Source organism: Euprymna scolopes, chromosome 17 (genome assembly GCF_053919585.1).
Source record: "Euprymna scolopes isolate OS-2025 chromosome 17, ASM5391958v1, whole genome shotgun sequence".
Classification (NCBI taxonomy): Eukaryota; Metazoa; Mollusca; class Cephalopoda; order Sepiida; family Sepiolidae; genus Euprymna; species Euprymna scolopes.
In genome coordinates this window covers 110,873,688-110,888,957 of record NC_136498.1, presented here as the reverse complement: position 1 = coordinate 110,888,957, position 15,270 = coordinate 110,873,688, and the positions used below count along the sequence as shown (strand labels likewise).

General features: G+C 32.1%; 2 protein-coding genes across 5 annotated transcripts in view; both read left to right on the top strand.

The window, feature by feature from the left end:
* LOC145296881 (divergent protein kinase domain 2A-like) overlaps positions 1 to 11,912 on the top strand; it is a 30,024-nt gene extending 18,112 nt beyond the window's left edge. For all 4 annotated transcript variants that reach the window (XM_080143024.1, XM_080143022.1, XM_080143023.1 and 1 more), the window contains 2 exons: positions 5,620 to 5,797; positions 11,226 to 11,912. In XM_080143024.1, coding sequence (XP_079999150.1) covers positions 5,620 to 5,797; positions 11,226 to 11,572 — 525 coding nt within the window. In that variant the 3' untranslated portion in view covers positions 11,573 to 11,912. The remainder of the gene's footprint in view (positions 1 to 5,619; positions 5,798 to 11,225) is intronic.
* The window catches only part of LOC145296878 (methylcrotonoyl-CoA carboxylase subunit alpha, mitochondrial-like), a 73,050-nt gene continuing 69,611 nt past the window's right edge, over positions 11,832 to 15,270 (top strand). The window contains exon 1 of the mRNA XM_080143015.1: positions 11,832 to 11,850. The gene's annotated coding sequence lies outside the window, so the exon portion shown is untranslated. The remainder of the gene's footprint in view (positions 11,851 to 15,270) is intronic.

The following is a 15,270-nucleotide window of genomic DNA, read 5'->3' as shown; positions in this document are numbered from 1 at the left end:
TATAAACCAATTAAAAATTAAAAATAAACAAAGATGAATGTGCAAATTGTTTAATGATTTTTTTTTTTCAATTTTGACCCATTTTTGACCCTTTAAAAACAATTTTAACCGACTAAAGACCCATAAAAGAACGGAACGGCCCTTAAAACATCCAATCATTTGTAGGCCCCTAGCACTGCTCTGCAACTTTTAGTTTCGGAGGAGATAAAGTTTGAAAACATGGAGACGGACCGACAGGCAGACAGAAATATAGCCGTTTATATATTAGATTTAAGAAAATGTACAAAAGGAGGTAATTCTCATCCTGATTGTTATATTCACATGTTGGCCGACATAATCTCTCGAACCTTATTCATGTGTATCCTTTCAAACTCACAACTTGCACAGAATTTCGAACTAGACCCTTTATTTAGTCTACAAGATTAGTATAATGATAATAACCCTGAACTTTGATGTTAAAACGCTCTTACGAGCAAATACAGATTTTTTTACGAAAGGGAGATATATCTCAAAAATTAAAAATACACTGTCCTGATTTGATGCACTAAATTGCTAAATAAATATCTATGTGCATGTGTGTGTGTATATATGTATGTATATATCTGTGTGTGTGTATATATATGTATGTATCAGTGTGTGTATATATATCTATAAAAGTGAACATGTCTGTGTACATTTCCCTACGCAATAACTTTGTCAATTTTTAGGCTATAGACTCAAACTTTTATATACAGGGTACTGAGATTTGGGAAAATCGATGTGATCGGTTTTCGGCCAGAAATTTGACTGTTAAGGGGTCAAAATTCAACGATTTGACCTTTTGAGAACTCTACCAAACTCCTCTGACAATTTTGGGTATAAACACTTGAAATTTTAGATATAGGTTCCTTGGACATGGATCTAAGTTAATAACTTAATTTGCACCCAGAACAATAAATTTTAAGCAGTTATAAAAGGGGTCAAAGTTAAAAAAATTGACCTTTTTTTTTTTGCTTAGCATGCACCTCCAAACACCCGGGCAACGCCAGGCACCCATGCTAGTATATATATATATATATATATATATTAGTGATGGGACAATTCCAATATTTTTACCGATTCCTATTCTTTATAAATCTCTAATTATTTAGCTATAAGATTGTTATTTTCCCCGATCTTCATAAAACACGTTAAATATGTAGATATTTTCCTAAACGTCAAAATACACTTGTGAAGGATGATCTATCGATTTTAGCTTTACTGGTATTTTAAAATCAATAAATATTTATTATTTTATCATTATAACAGCAATGGAAGATTTTATTTTACAAAAAAAACAAATAAAAAAAAAAAGACAAAAGAATCGTTTTGGCATTGGAAAATAAGCATAAATTTTTCCGATTCCGATACCCCCCAAATCTTCTGATTTTTTTTTCGATTCCCGATTCCGGTTCATTGTCCCAACACTAATATATATGCATATATGTATATATCTGTGTATAATGTGTGTGTATATATATATATATATATATATATATATATATATATATAGGTGTGTGTATATATTGAATTATAATATAATTATGTTATCAAAGAGTAAATCTTTAACAAAGTAAAACTTATCAAGATAGGAAAAGCTCAACATTATTAAGAGGAGCAAACAATAATATTCAATGAAAGATGAAGAATAAAGTTACAACTTTATTATATCATCAGAACAATAGGGAAAAGTTAAGGGGAAAATTAAGAAAAAAAAACTTTTTAAGCAACGGCATTTCAAAGCTAAATGCTTTTTTTTTTTTTTTTTTTTTTACATGGAGTTTACCACTTATCAAGGCTCAAGGGCCACTCGGGGATATTGTGTGTACAGTAATCAATGGGATAGTGTAGCAATAGTATTGGAGAATTGATAAGGGGGCATTACTTAGGGGGGGGCGGTTCATCAGGAATTTGTTTGTATTGGACTTGAAGACATCCAGGTTGAAGTCGGGAGGGAAACAGGCAAGCGGAACAGAGTTCCACAGGTGTGCAGTTCTAAGAAAGAAGCTTTGGTCATGGAATCTACGTTTTGATTTAGGCACAGATAAGGAGTGGGGAAAATTATTGACGGTGGTTTCAGCTAGTCGGGTGTTTTTTGAAAAAGATCGGCGAAGGGGGGATCAGAGAAAGTAATAAAATATAAGGTAATAGTAAATATATATATATATATATATATCTATAAAAGTGAACCTGTCTGTCTGTCTGTCTGTGTACATTTCCCTACGCAATAACTCTGTCAATTTTTAGTCTATAGACTCGAAATTTGAAATACCGGGTACTGAGATTTGGGAAAATTGATGTGACGGGTGTCAGCCAGAAATTTGGCTGTTAAGGGGTCAAATTTCAACGATTTGACCTTTAAGAACTCTACCAAACTCCTCCGACAATTTTGGGTCTAGACACTTGAAATTTTAGATATAGGTTCCTTGAACCTGGATCTAACTTAATAAAGTGATTTGAGCCCGAAACTATAAATTTTAAGGGGTCATAATAGGGGTCAAATTAAAAAAAAAAATTTACTCTTTTTTTTTTTTTTTTTTTTGCTCAGCATACACCTCCAAACACCCGGGCAACGCCGGGCTGAAATGCTAGTATATATATATATATATACTAGTATGGATACCATGAAGTTCGGTTTGGCCACACCTGCTATACTAAGAATATTGACCAGTTTTTCATTATGTCAACTCCATCGTTACCCCAACAAAAATTTCAAAAATAAAAGAATGAATGAAAATATGAAAATGTAATCCCGCCCCCCCGAAAAAAGCAAAAGTATGTGACAAACTCTCCACCAGATATTTAGGCAGAAGGGATACGAAGAGAAGCTATTCTCTGGATATTGAGCACCTTTTTATGACTATATTCCAGTTTAAGCGAATTTCTTTTAATGCTCCCTCAGTCTAGAAAGATTTGTTGTTACGGTTTGTTGCTACGAAAACAAACTGTAAATAATTCAGTTTCAAAAATACCAAAATAGAATTTGTGTCAACCGAAATGCAGGTTTTTATGTTATAAAAATGATGAGTTTTGATTTATTGTTTTATTAAAAGAAAAAAAAAAATTAGCAGTTACAATGTCAAAAAATAAAGAAAAAAAACTGGTAAAAAAAACGTAAATGAAAGGTTTTTTTTTGTTTTTGTTTTAAATAAGAAATTGTAGTTGAATTGGATTGTTTATTTTAAAATAAAAATCCACTGGACCAAAACGTTAATTGCGAAATCACGGAAATTATTTTATTTGAACTGATTCCAAAAATAATGCTTGAAAGTTTGTGTAAATTATTTTTAGTTTGATTATCCACCGAAAAAGAAAACAAAAAGAAGGGAAATAAGTCAAAACTCAAATAACTCAAACTGTTTTATAAAAAAAAATCGATGTTGGTAAAAATAAATGAAATTAAATATGTTATCAATATAAATCAAATTTAAATAATAAAATTAAATAGAACACTTAAAACAATTCTCTCACTATAAACAATAATTAACACACCGCTATTTAATAAATCGATTTTCCTTAATGTAATAGGCAAATGACATCATCTCTCAATCATCTATTTTACAATAACTATATATATATATATATATATATATATATATATATAGGACTGAATGAAGCAATGAAGAAATGGACTTTTTGTATATATTAATCAAATTGTGAATAAACAAACAAACAGGCAGGAATACAGATTTATAGATATATATTAGGGAAGATAGAGGAGAAAGAAGGAGAGGAAATAGAAACAGTAAGTAGGGAATACAGAAATACATATATAAATTACAATATAAAAATGTGAGCATGAAAAGTAATATGGTTAAACTTAAACATGGAAAAGAAAAGTACAAGATATTCTTGTAAAAAATATAAGTTTATGACTTATAATATTGCAGCATTACAAATCTTTTTAAAATTGAATTTAAGTTATAAATTTATATTTTTTTACTAGAATATCTTGTCCTTTTCTTTTCCAGTTTTAACAACTAGTCCTTTACTTTTCCATGTTTAAGCTTAACCATATTACTTTTCATGCTCGCATTTTTTGATTGCAATCTATGATTTTTCCAGGCTTCCAGTAAATTCACTTGTTTTTTGTTTTATTTCAGTCTTATTTATTTGGCCCCATAAACATAACATACATATATGTAAAAACAATGTACGGCACTCATCTACTTTCATTCTCTCTGTTTCACTTGTTACTTCTCTTTTTGCGAGAGCGGTGAATTAGTAGCAACACTAGTCGCTGATATTACATGGTTGCTATGGAAATGAGCCATAAAAAATGTCGCTCACCTCCTTACAAATTTTTATGATTTTTAACACCAGTAAATTCATCATAACTTTTGCTTTACTGAACGAAAATTGAAAAATCTTTTCACAATATAGCTGAGAATGATGATCTATAAACTGTTATAATTTTTTGAAATTTGGTCAAAAAATGAGTGAGCGGTTAAGCTCTAAATGACTAAGACTGCCACTTAACCATATTTTCAGACACTACCGAAAAACAAAAAATCTGAAAGTGAAGAAAATGGGATTAGAAAAATGTTCACAAACAGTGTTCAAAATAAGTTCAAAAGTTTTGAAATGCCATGGCCTAAAAAGTTTGTTTTTTTCCTTATTTTTCCCTTAACCTTTTCTTATTGTTTTGATATAATAAAGTTATATATAACTTTTATTCCTCATCTTTCATTTAATAATATATTAAATTGTATTATCCTGAGTCACATCTTCTGCTTGGTGTGGATTGTGAACCCACGTGGCTTATTTTTCGCCATTCCCTCTGATCCAGGGCAAGTTGATTGATGGATCCCCTTCTGTTGAGAGATGTCCAATCAAAAACATTTTCTCTTCATCTCTAAACTATAAACTCTTTATAAGTATCATTGGCAACAGAATCCCAAGTGATCTTTATTCCTGTCTCCCCGATTCCCAAGCGACCTATTAACCTGAAAGGGGCACAATCGAACAGATTTTTGCCTTGAAAAATCAATCGAGGTTCGATAAAACATTATACATTTTTTTTTTTTTTTTTTTTTTTTTTTGACACAAAAGCTTTTGATAGTATCAAATTAAACAACTCTGGTCAATTTTAGATAAAACTCCTCTCAACAAAAACTACATTAATCTTCTAAAATCACTTTACAATGGATCACAGACTTTTATAAAAACTAACCTTGGGTTTAGCCGCTCTGTAAACATTAAACAGGGCATCAAGCAAGGAGATATGGTTTCAGCAATCCTGTTCTGTTTCACTAACTGCTGTTTTGCTTAAGACAGAAGACAGAAGAGACTTGCCAAAGCGTTTTTTCTATAACTGGACAAATCCTCTCCAACCTCTCATACACTGATGACAATGTTAATGGATGCACATATAAACTTTCAGGTTTTATTTAATGTATTAGCAAAGAATGTAAAAGAAATAGGATTAGAAATAAACCTAGAGAAACAGAATGTATGTCTGCAGTTAAATCACAGTTTAACTTAAACATGACTATTCACAGTAAACCCATCAGGTCACCCAATTAATTTATTGGCATAAACTGATTTTTTCCAGTGATCATGAGACAACATTAAATTGTATACATTTTCTTTTTTTTCCAGGCAGATCTTGCTTATCAAGTATTAAAAATCGCAGAAATTCTAACGGAAAATCCTGATGGTTACGCAATTTATTGGACCGAATTGAAAGTCAATGACTTTGTTGTGGACAAATACGGTCAAGTGAAATTTGTTGATCTAAAAAATACAATTGTTGTGGACCGACAAGCAATTGAGACAAGTAAGTTTTTGTTTGCTTATTTCTCAACACTTTAAAATCAAATATGTTGATGATGTAGTTGCTGTAGCTCTTATCATGATCATCATCATAATCAGTTTAGCATCCGTTTTACATACTGGCGTGTCTTGGACAGTTTCATAGAAATTGATTTGCAAACTAACCTATCTCTGACCAGGTCTTTATTTAACAACTTCTTTCCCACAGAAGACGCATTGCTAGCCTGTCTCTGCTCTATCATTATTTTCATAGTGACCGCTCATCTAAGCTTTAAGCAATGGTCCCCCTTCGTCAAACTTTCACAAAAACCACTTGTCTAACTAGAAACACTATCGACACCTTCTCCCTCTCTCTATCCGTACCTAAATCTAAATGTGGATTCCCTGAACAAAGCTTCTTTCCTAAACTGTGTGCCTGCGGAACTTGGTTCTGTGTGCCTGCTTACCAGCTGACTAAAATACAGTTGTCTTCAAGTTCAATGTAAACAAGTTTTTACTGAGATGTCCTTTTAAATAATCAAATCATACCAAGTTCCCACTACTAACAGTTACTACACTGTTGTCCTGATGATTGCTCTACACCCATATCCTCGAGTGACTTTCAGACTTGATAACATTTTGACCGTCCCCCTTGTAAAAAAACAAAAAAAAACTTACTTTCGTCTATCTTTAATCACTTATGTTTGCTTCAGCTTCCCTGTAAACTATCTCGTCTATTCTACATCTACTAACCCAAGAACTCTCATCCATGTTTTTTTTCTCAACGTAGTTATTCAAGTTTCCTGTTATGTCTTCCTACACTGTCGGCCCTGTCGGTGGGGCATTAGAATATGCTGACTGCCCCCCCTACAGAGGGTAAAAGTCCCTCAATGGGGGTCCTGGATATGACCTTAAACTATATCCAATGGTGAGGCCCCAGCTTGCGGGCTCCGGGGAGTGTGGAGCCACCCTTTAATTGCCATTGCTCCCAGGTCCACTCTGACTCGGAGTGGTAGTACCTGTTAGGGTCCCAACTATGGGTTAAATAGAAACTGACTTGCAAAAAACAAATATATTCTATTAAAAAAATTTTCTTCAAAATCACTGGATTCAGCATTAAATAACCTGAAAAGGGTTGATATGCCGTAAAACAAAAACAATCAACCAATCCTACACTGTCCAAATTTACTTTTCTTCAAAGGTTATCAGATTCAAGCCTGTATTTAATGCTCATTACATATCCAATGTATCATTCTCATATCATTTTTTGGTGATTATTTACAACTGCATTTATTTAAACAAAAAATAGAATATGGAAAACTTTTGATACATGTACTCGTCACGGAACAAAAATGTCATATTCCAAAAATGATGTAAATTGCTCAAGTATTTTTTTTTTTTTATCTAAGAACATAAAGATTTACAATTTTTTGCAATTTTAATACTGTATCCTTTATAAAACTGATTTTGATTTTCATAGTCATTTTTTTTTAAATTTATTTATTTTCTTTATTTATTTATTTTTTTACTCGCGTTCACCCCTTACAAGGCATATTGCCATATGGATGTAAAGGGCTAATATTTGGCACCAGTCCTAGGAAGGATTAAGAAGATGTTGGTTTACATTACATTTAAGCTCCTGCATATCAGTACAGCCAGAGAAGTAGCTGGAAGGGAATTCCAAAGTCTAGCTATTCGAGAAAAGAAACTATTAGAATAGAAACTTTATGGCATTTAGGGACCTCAATAGTGAAGGGGTAAGATTTTGTTGCTGAGCGGGTTTGTCGAGGATATGTACATTGACAGGAGCAAAAGTGCAACGAGTTTACCAGAGCACATTCCATTAAAATATTTATAAAACAGGCACAGGGATTGATTGATTTACGTGATTTTTGGAATATGACATTGCAACGATGGGACAGTACGTAGAGCTTAGTTGATAAAGTGAAACCTGTTAGATTGAAGACATTTTTTTGAACCGTATCCAAGAGTGAGAGGCTAGTGGTAGATGCACCAGCCCAGGTGTGGCAACAATACTCCATGCATGGGCGAATGGTGGCCTTATAAAGGTACAGGATACTCTTGGTAGTGACAGTAGTCTTCTAGCTTGATAGAGGGAACCTACCTTCTTTGCAACAACCTTTGCAATATCCTCAATATATTTGTGCTGGTTCATATTGTCCGTGAATGTTAGGCTGAGGAGTTCGAAGGAAGAATTCTCAGGTAGAATGTTATTTGTCATGACTAAATAGGTGGTTGGAGAGATGTCTTGTAATTGTTAGAATTGAGTTGTCTCCCTCTTATTTATTCAACGTAGCTGATCAAAAATTCTTTGTCTTGCTTCATCATAAAATTTGATTCTCTTAGTTAAGAAAACCTACTTGATTGATTTACGTGATTTTTGGAATATGACCTCTTTGTTCCATGACAAGTACGTATACCATAAGGATTTTTCTGTATTTTTAAAATTTCTTTAATAAGTGTAATTCTAAATAAGCACCCATTTTTTTTTTTTTTTTTTTCTCCATACAACATATATCCTCAACCCTCATTGGCCAGACTTCACTTCCACACAGTGGTTGAAAATGGTAATGCTCTGCTGATTAGTAATGACAAAAATTCCTGGAACTTCATTCATTCCTTGTTCTTACAATCACACTAGCACTTGTTCCATGCTGTTCACCAATGGTATCCCCGAGGTAAAACAGCTTCACCATTCCGATAGTCTTTCTTCTGATTTCTCGGCCATCTCTGTTGTCTTGCAATTCCTACACAGAAATCAGTTATCATCTCCCAACCTAATTCCACTGCACCCAATGTTTACAGTTACCACAAAAAAACTGAATTGCATCTGACTCCCTTTCCAAAAACTAAGCAGGGGAACTTTCTTATTTTTGGGAGCTTTCCAACACTTCAACCACTGATTATCTGTTGGTCTCTCTTGCAGTTCAGAAAAAAAGTGGGGGCATCTGATAAACTTACTACGTGTCTCTGGTGACTTCCTGTCCAACACAATATCCTGACACATGGTTCTAATTCTAAACTTTTCATTTCTAATGATATTGCGAAATCCTTGCGTCACTCACTATTATTTCCCATCCATATCTCTAACACGTACCTCTCTTTCCAGATTTCGAACACCACTCCTTCTCTGGCCACATGTGTCCTTTTGTTTCTGCTATGACATCATTTCGCGCAACTGGCTTGATCATTTGCATATGTTAGCTGTCATAAAGCTGCTGCTAACAGTTCTGGCTGTGTTATCTTGGTCATTGCTGAGGGCACGAGCACCAGCTTAGAAATATGAAAAAGATAAACTACAAAAGTAAATTCACAAGTGAAAACATATCGCGTTTGAATCAGTTGTGCTATGAGTGTGTGTGAGAAAGAACCCTTCCCCAAACGTTGTCTGTTGATGGTTGTTTGTTGAAGCATGTTTGTCTGTCAATTGATCAATTCAGTGCAACTTTACTATAGTGTGTCTTTGAAAAAAAAATACATTCCAGAGAAAAACATTCTTACGTACTTACGTGTCATACTGAAATTAGTATAAATTCCAAAAATTACGAAAAATGGTCCCATAGGAAAATAATGATAAATAAAAACAGAATTTTTTGAAGTTATGATTTTCACTGTAAATTAACTCTTTAGAATATTGAAAATAGGGGGAGATAACTGCATTCTACAGTTTAAGTTGCCTTGTGCAAAATCCAATGACACTATCTTTCAGGTCGGCCTTCTTGCATTTTTCTGAAAATCAGCTCTGACACATCTTCTACTGGACCATTTTTACAAATTTTTATAATTTGTACTAATTGTGACCTGGCACTTAAGTACGTAATAATGTTCTTTCCTAAAATGCCTTTGTTTGAAAATACAACACACTATAATAAAGTTGCATCATCAATTCGCATCATCTGCTAAAACTCTTCTGAGCTGCAAACTGTCGCCAACCGTCCCAAACTGATATAAATACTGAGAGTAGAAAGTGGATTTTGTGTTTACTTCCAGCAGACACGTAATTCTCACTTTCCTTATTTTTGTCCTTTAGTCCTCACATTCCAGGAGTGATGTTTCTGACAAAGAGGGAAGAATTGCTGTTTTCTCAGTCAGAATCTGTTCCATCACTTATCTTTGACAAGTTTTTGACCTTAAAGTAATATTTTTTCTTTAACTTGTTTTTTAGCTCTTAAGATCAAGTGGTTTCATGTCGTGTCTGGAGCGATTTCCATTAAAAAGAAGATAAATAAACTAGCTTTGACTCCTAAACTTATTGATTCAAAATTGGAAAGTTACTGCCACACCTGATTAATAGAAACTAACTATTTCTGCTCTATCAGCTACTCCCAACTAATAATCTGGGAACAGACCACTGACCGTGAGGTGTCTTCTTCAAAAGTTCGAAATAATATCAGTGTCTACCCCCGTCGTCTTTTTACTAATCTCACTTCCTATACTTTTACTCTGCTGATGAATCATTGGTGCTTTTACAGTATAAAAACAAAAAATATATTGAATTTCAAGTAAAGCAAATGGCACCACCTACGTAATTGTCAGTTATCAAATAGTAAAATATCCGAATATTATGAAAAACAATAAAGTCGAAAAATAATTATTTATGAAAAATAGTTTTGAATAAAGATTATGATTAGTCCTACATCTTGATATTACTGTGTCACGTGACATGAATTTCTGACAGAAATTAAAAACTTATGACATTTCTGACAGGGGAGGTAAATATTTTCTTTTGGTAAAAGTGAAAAACGTGATTTTACAAAAATACTTTTTTCATGAATAATTATTTTTCTACCTTATCATTTTTCATGATATTTGGATATTTTACTATTTGATAACTGATGATTAGGTAGCTACCATTTGTCTTTATACTGTAGAAGCCCCAAATAATTTCTTCCTATTGTTACAGATCTTGACTTTGGGCAGAAGAGGCACATTCATAGTATCACAGAAAATCCATTTATTTTTTATTTATTTTATTTTTTTTTTACATAGGCATAACCACTTATCAAGGCCCAGAGGCCACTCGAGGATAAGGGTTAGAGTGTGTACAGTAGTCAATTGGACACTATAGTAATCATTAGTAATGGAAATTCGGTAAATTTGTTAGCTTAAGTGGAACGGCTCATGAAGAACTTGTTTACGTTGGACTTGGAGACAACCATATTGTAGTCAGCTGGAAAGCAGGCAAACAGAAGACAGTTCCACAGGCGTGCAATTCTAAGAAAGAAACTTTGTTCATGGAATCTACATTTAGGTTTAGGCACAGATAAAGAGTGGGGGAAATTATTGATAGTGTTTTCAGCTCAGTAGACAAGTGTTTTTCGTGAAAGCTTGGCGAATGTGGTAAATATCGTTTTTTAAAATTATTTTCATGCACAACTTGAATTTCTATCGTTAAAATCTAATTGCTTGTTTCATTTTGTTTCCAATTGCAGAAGATAAAGATGCTTACATGGAGAACCACGAAGCTAAATTTGTTGTTTACGATGAAGTTGTTCCTCCAATACCTTACAAGGAATTATGCAATCACGTTCATTCTGACTGGAATATTTATATGACTTGCCGTCACATCCTGTCTGGACATACAGCAGACCCCGAGATTCCTGGTGGCTTCCTGCATGACATGTCCAAAGCCGCTCGTGACGATTGGGACATGGACTACCTACTTAAGGAATGCAACTCGCCTTCAACAAAAGGCGGAAGATTTAAAATGCTTCAAAAGTTGTTTCACACATTGGATGCATTACGGAATGGAAAAGAGACACACAACGTAGATGTTTGAAAACAATTAGCCCCCCCCCTCCTTTATTTCTTTTTCTTCTTTTTTTTTACCTTATTATTTCTGCATACTTATTTTTGTATTTTTTTTTAAAGTAGTTTTATTTTATTTATTTATTTTTTTTTTTTTACATTGTTTCATTTACTTATGTGTATTTATATTTACTAATAGAGTAAGTTTTTACTAGTAACTTAGTCTCCATTTCATATATACTCGAAAATATCTGACAAAGTGGGTCAACCATTGAGCTTGGAATATTATTATATGAGTTGAGGAAAAAAGTGAGTATGCAAAGCCAGTTAAATTTTTTAAAGTAAAGACAAAATCTAAAATAAAAAAAAAATACAATTTGAAAGCAAAAATGAAAAACAAACTAGTTTCATTTTGCAGGTGTCAGCTCCACACAAAACCTTTATCAACATTGAGGGACATAGCTTCAAGATAACTAAACGTTTTCTTAGCAGTTTATGAATGTCCATCAATACGTTAGAGATGTGTAGAGGATTTGAACTTTAAAATGCATCAGAAATTACTTAGTTTTGAGTGCAGATGCAATTTGTTTAAATTTTCTGTAAATCTATCCATCATGGTGGAATTTAAACTAGAACGATCTCACCAAAAATTATCTATTGCTAAAAATTCGCCATGAGGGATTAATTTATGTGAAATTTGAACAATCTGGAACCTACTCAAGCCCCATTATTAAAAATTAAACTAAGATTTTTTTTTTCCTAAATAATTTCTGAAGGTAAATTAAAAATAAATAAATAAAATATGAAGAAAAATGAAAATTGTTCATTTACTGTTTCCAATTTAATAAATAAAAAATAAAATAGAAGAATATTAAGTATTAGGAAGAAAATTGAATTAATTTGTTTTAATTGAAAATCATTTTTTTACAAATAATTTTCAATTTTTGACATTTGAATTTTTTTTTGAAGTTTCATTTCATTCATCAATTCTTCAGGGGGCAGGTGAGGAACAAACCATTATTTATTTATTTTTTTTTATTTATTTTAATTTTTTTTTTCTAAAAGGAATTTAATGTTACGCTTAATACCGGGCAACACCAGATACATCTTCTAGTTCTAAATAAAATATCTTTTTATAAACTCATAATTTGGATATAAACAATTATTTGTAATATTTTATCACCCATACACACAGTTGCAAACAAGATGGCTAACACCCATAATATTATATCGCATATTATTCATATATTTTCTTATTAAAACATTAAACTAACCAAACTAACTTTTTGTGCACTCTGAAAAAAAAAAAACTGCTAACCAAAGTTAGTAAAAAGAGGAATGTTAAAAGAAAAGGGAGAAGTGCTAAAAAAAATATACTAAATAGCTTCCAGAACTAAATATTAAAATGGTTGAAGTTTGCCTAGGTGATTGATGTACTGGTTGAGGAATTTATTTTTAGGAATAGTAGCCTTGCAGGCTGGTAATAAAACAAAACAAAACACAACAGTATAATTAACAAAAAGTGTATTAGCAAAAATGTTACTGAAGTACACGTCATGATTTGGGGGCCATAACTGCCACAAATTGCTACTAATTAATAATTAGATGTAACTATATTTATAATCTTTTGGTATATCAGTTATTCCTGAAATCGGTAAATCAGCTTACCTCACAACACATGCAGCAGCCCTGCTGTTTTAACAGCATCGGTGACCACGGCTCTCCAAATTGTAGAGCCATAATAATCACGCGAAGACAAGTAAAGACAGTAGTTTCTTGTTGCTTTCCGTCTTGATTCCGGGATGTATCTTCCCCATGAGTTAAAAACACCCCTAAATACCAACCTGGAAAATTCTACGACTCTGTGTGGTACGTACAGAGCCTAGCATTCCCAAATGATCATCCGTACTGGCCAGGCTCATCATTGCTTAACTTCGGTGATCTGGCGAGAACCGGTGTGTCATGATTGTGCCGTATACATAACACTAAGTATATCAAAAAGATGTTTGTTTCCTTTTTATTTAATTTTACTGTTAATGCAAGAAATAGTTCAACTTTATAAATACTGAAAATAAACTGAAAATTGGGGAATATTTATTAACTAGCAGGACCCATGTAAATTTCATGAAATCAGAAATATAGTTAATAACTTCCTTTAGAATAGCTAGACTTTGGAATTCCCTTCCTGCTACCTGCTTCCCTAAATGTACTGATATACAGAAGTTCAAATGTAACGTAAACTAACATCTTAATCTTTCTTAGGCATGGTCTCAATTAGTATCCCCTTACATCCAAGTAGCGATATGCCTTGTTTTGGGTGAAGGTGAATAAATAAATAAAAAAATAAACAGACGTTTTGCTAAATCTGCCCACAAAATTAGTTCTTTGAACAGAAAAACCAATAACATGCAGCAAGTGTGAGTTTATTAGCATTTCTATGAAAAATAGTGTCCATTGTATTTTAAAAATAGAACTAACCCAAACGACACGAGTCAATAAGTACTAACAAATACTATTGTGCTACATAGTTCAATGCGAATAATAAAATCATATTGTAAGAGAATTTAGTCCTTTAGTCAAGCACCTCTTGGCAGACAAGATTTTTTTCCCTGTTTCTTTTGAATGTTCCCTTACTACAAATGATAATAACTAAAAATAACAATAATCAACACTTTTATCTGGTCATGGCTGATAGAACTGGTGGTGGACGATTCTGATACAATTTCTGATTTTGATTCCGATTCTTTTGAAATCTCTGTTTGCTTTTTCAGATTGCTATAAAGCCCATGTAATATGTGCATATATTTTCACAAATGTCAAAATACATGGGGTGGGGGATATATAGTTTAGTTTTACTGGTAGTTTAAAATCAAATATTTATCATTTGTATCAACAAGGGAAAATTAAGTTGTGTAAAAAAAAAAAAAAAAAAAAAAAAAAAAAAATTAAAAGAATCTTTTTTGGCATTGGAAAATAGGCACAAATTTTTTTTTGGATAATACAGAAAGTTGTGATTTTTTTTTTTTTTTTTTTTTTTTTCTAATTCCAATTATTCGTCCCAACACTAGATGGAATAAGATAAAGAAATCCTCCCCTTCCCAAGTTCAAAATGCACCTGAAGAAGGTTGGAGGTTACATTGTCTGATACATAACAATCACTTAGATAAGAATAGTAATTCGAATAATGCATAATACTAAGCTCTCTCTCTATCTATCTATCTATCTATCTATATATATATATATATATATATATATATATAGTAATTTATAAAATATATATATTACTAACTAGCTCTACCTACGTATTGAGCACTTTTGAAGTAAATACTTAAAGTTTACGCATAAATCTATACTTTCGTATATTAATTTTATGTGAGTAAATGAAGTAGTTATATATATATATATATATATATATATATATATATATATATAAACACTGTTCAAGTAAATACTGAAACAATATGTGGGTGTGCGTGTGATTTTTAGATAGTAAGGATATGAATGTCAAAAAATAAAAATGGATAAAAAGACCAAATATAAGAGAAATCACAACATATATTGGTCTTTGCTTATACCTTATTTATTTTTATTTGTATATATATATATATATATATGTGTGTGTGTGTGTGTAATCCATAAAATGTCAAAACATTCCAATAATCGCAGCCAAATTATTTTTAACATTTCAGTATTTTGTAATATTTGCAAATATTGTAGAGATACCTTTTC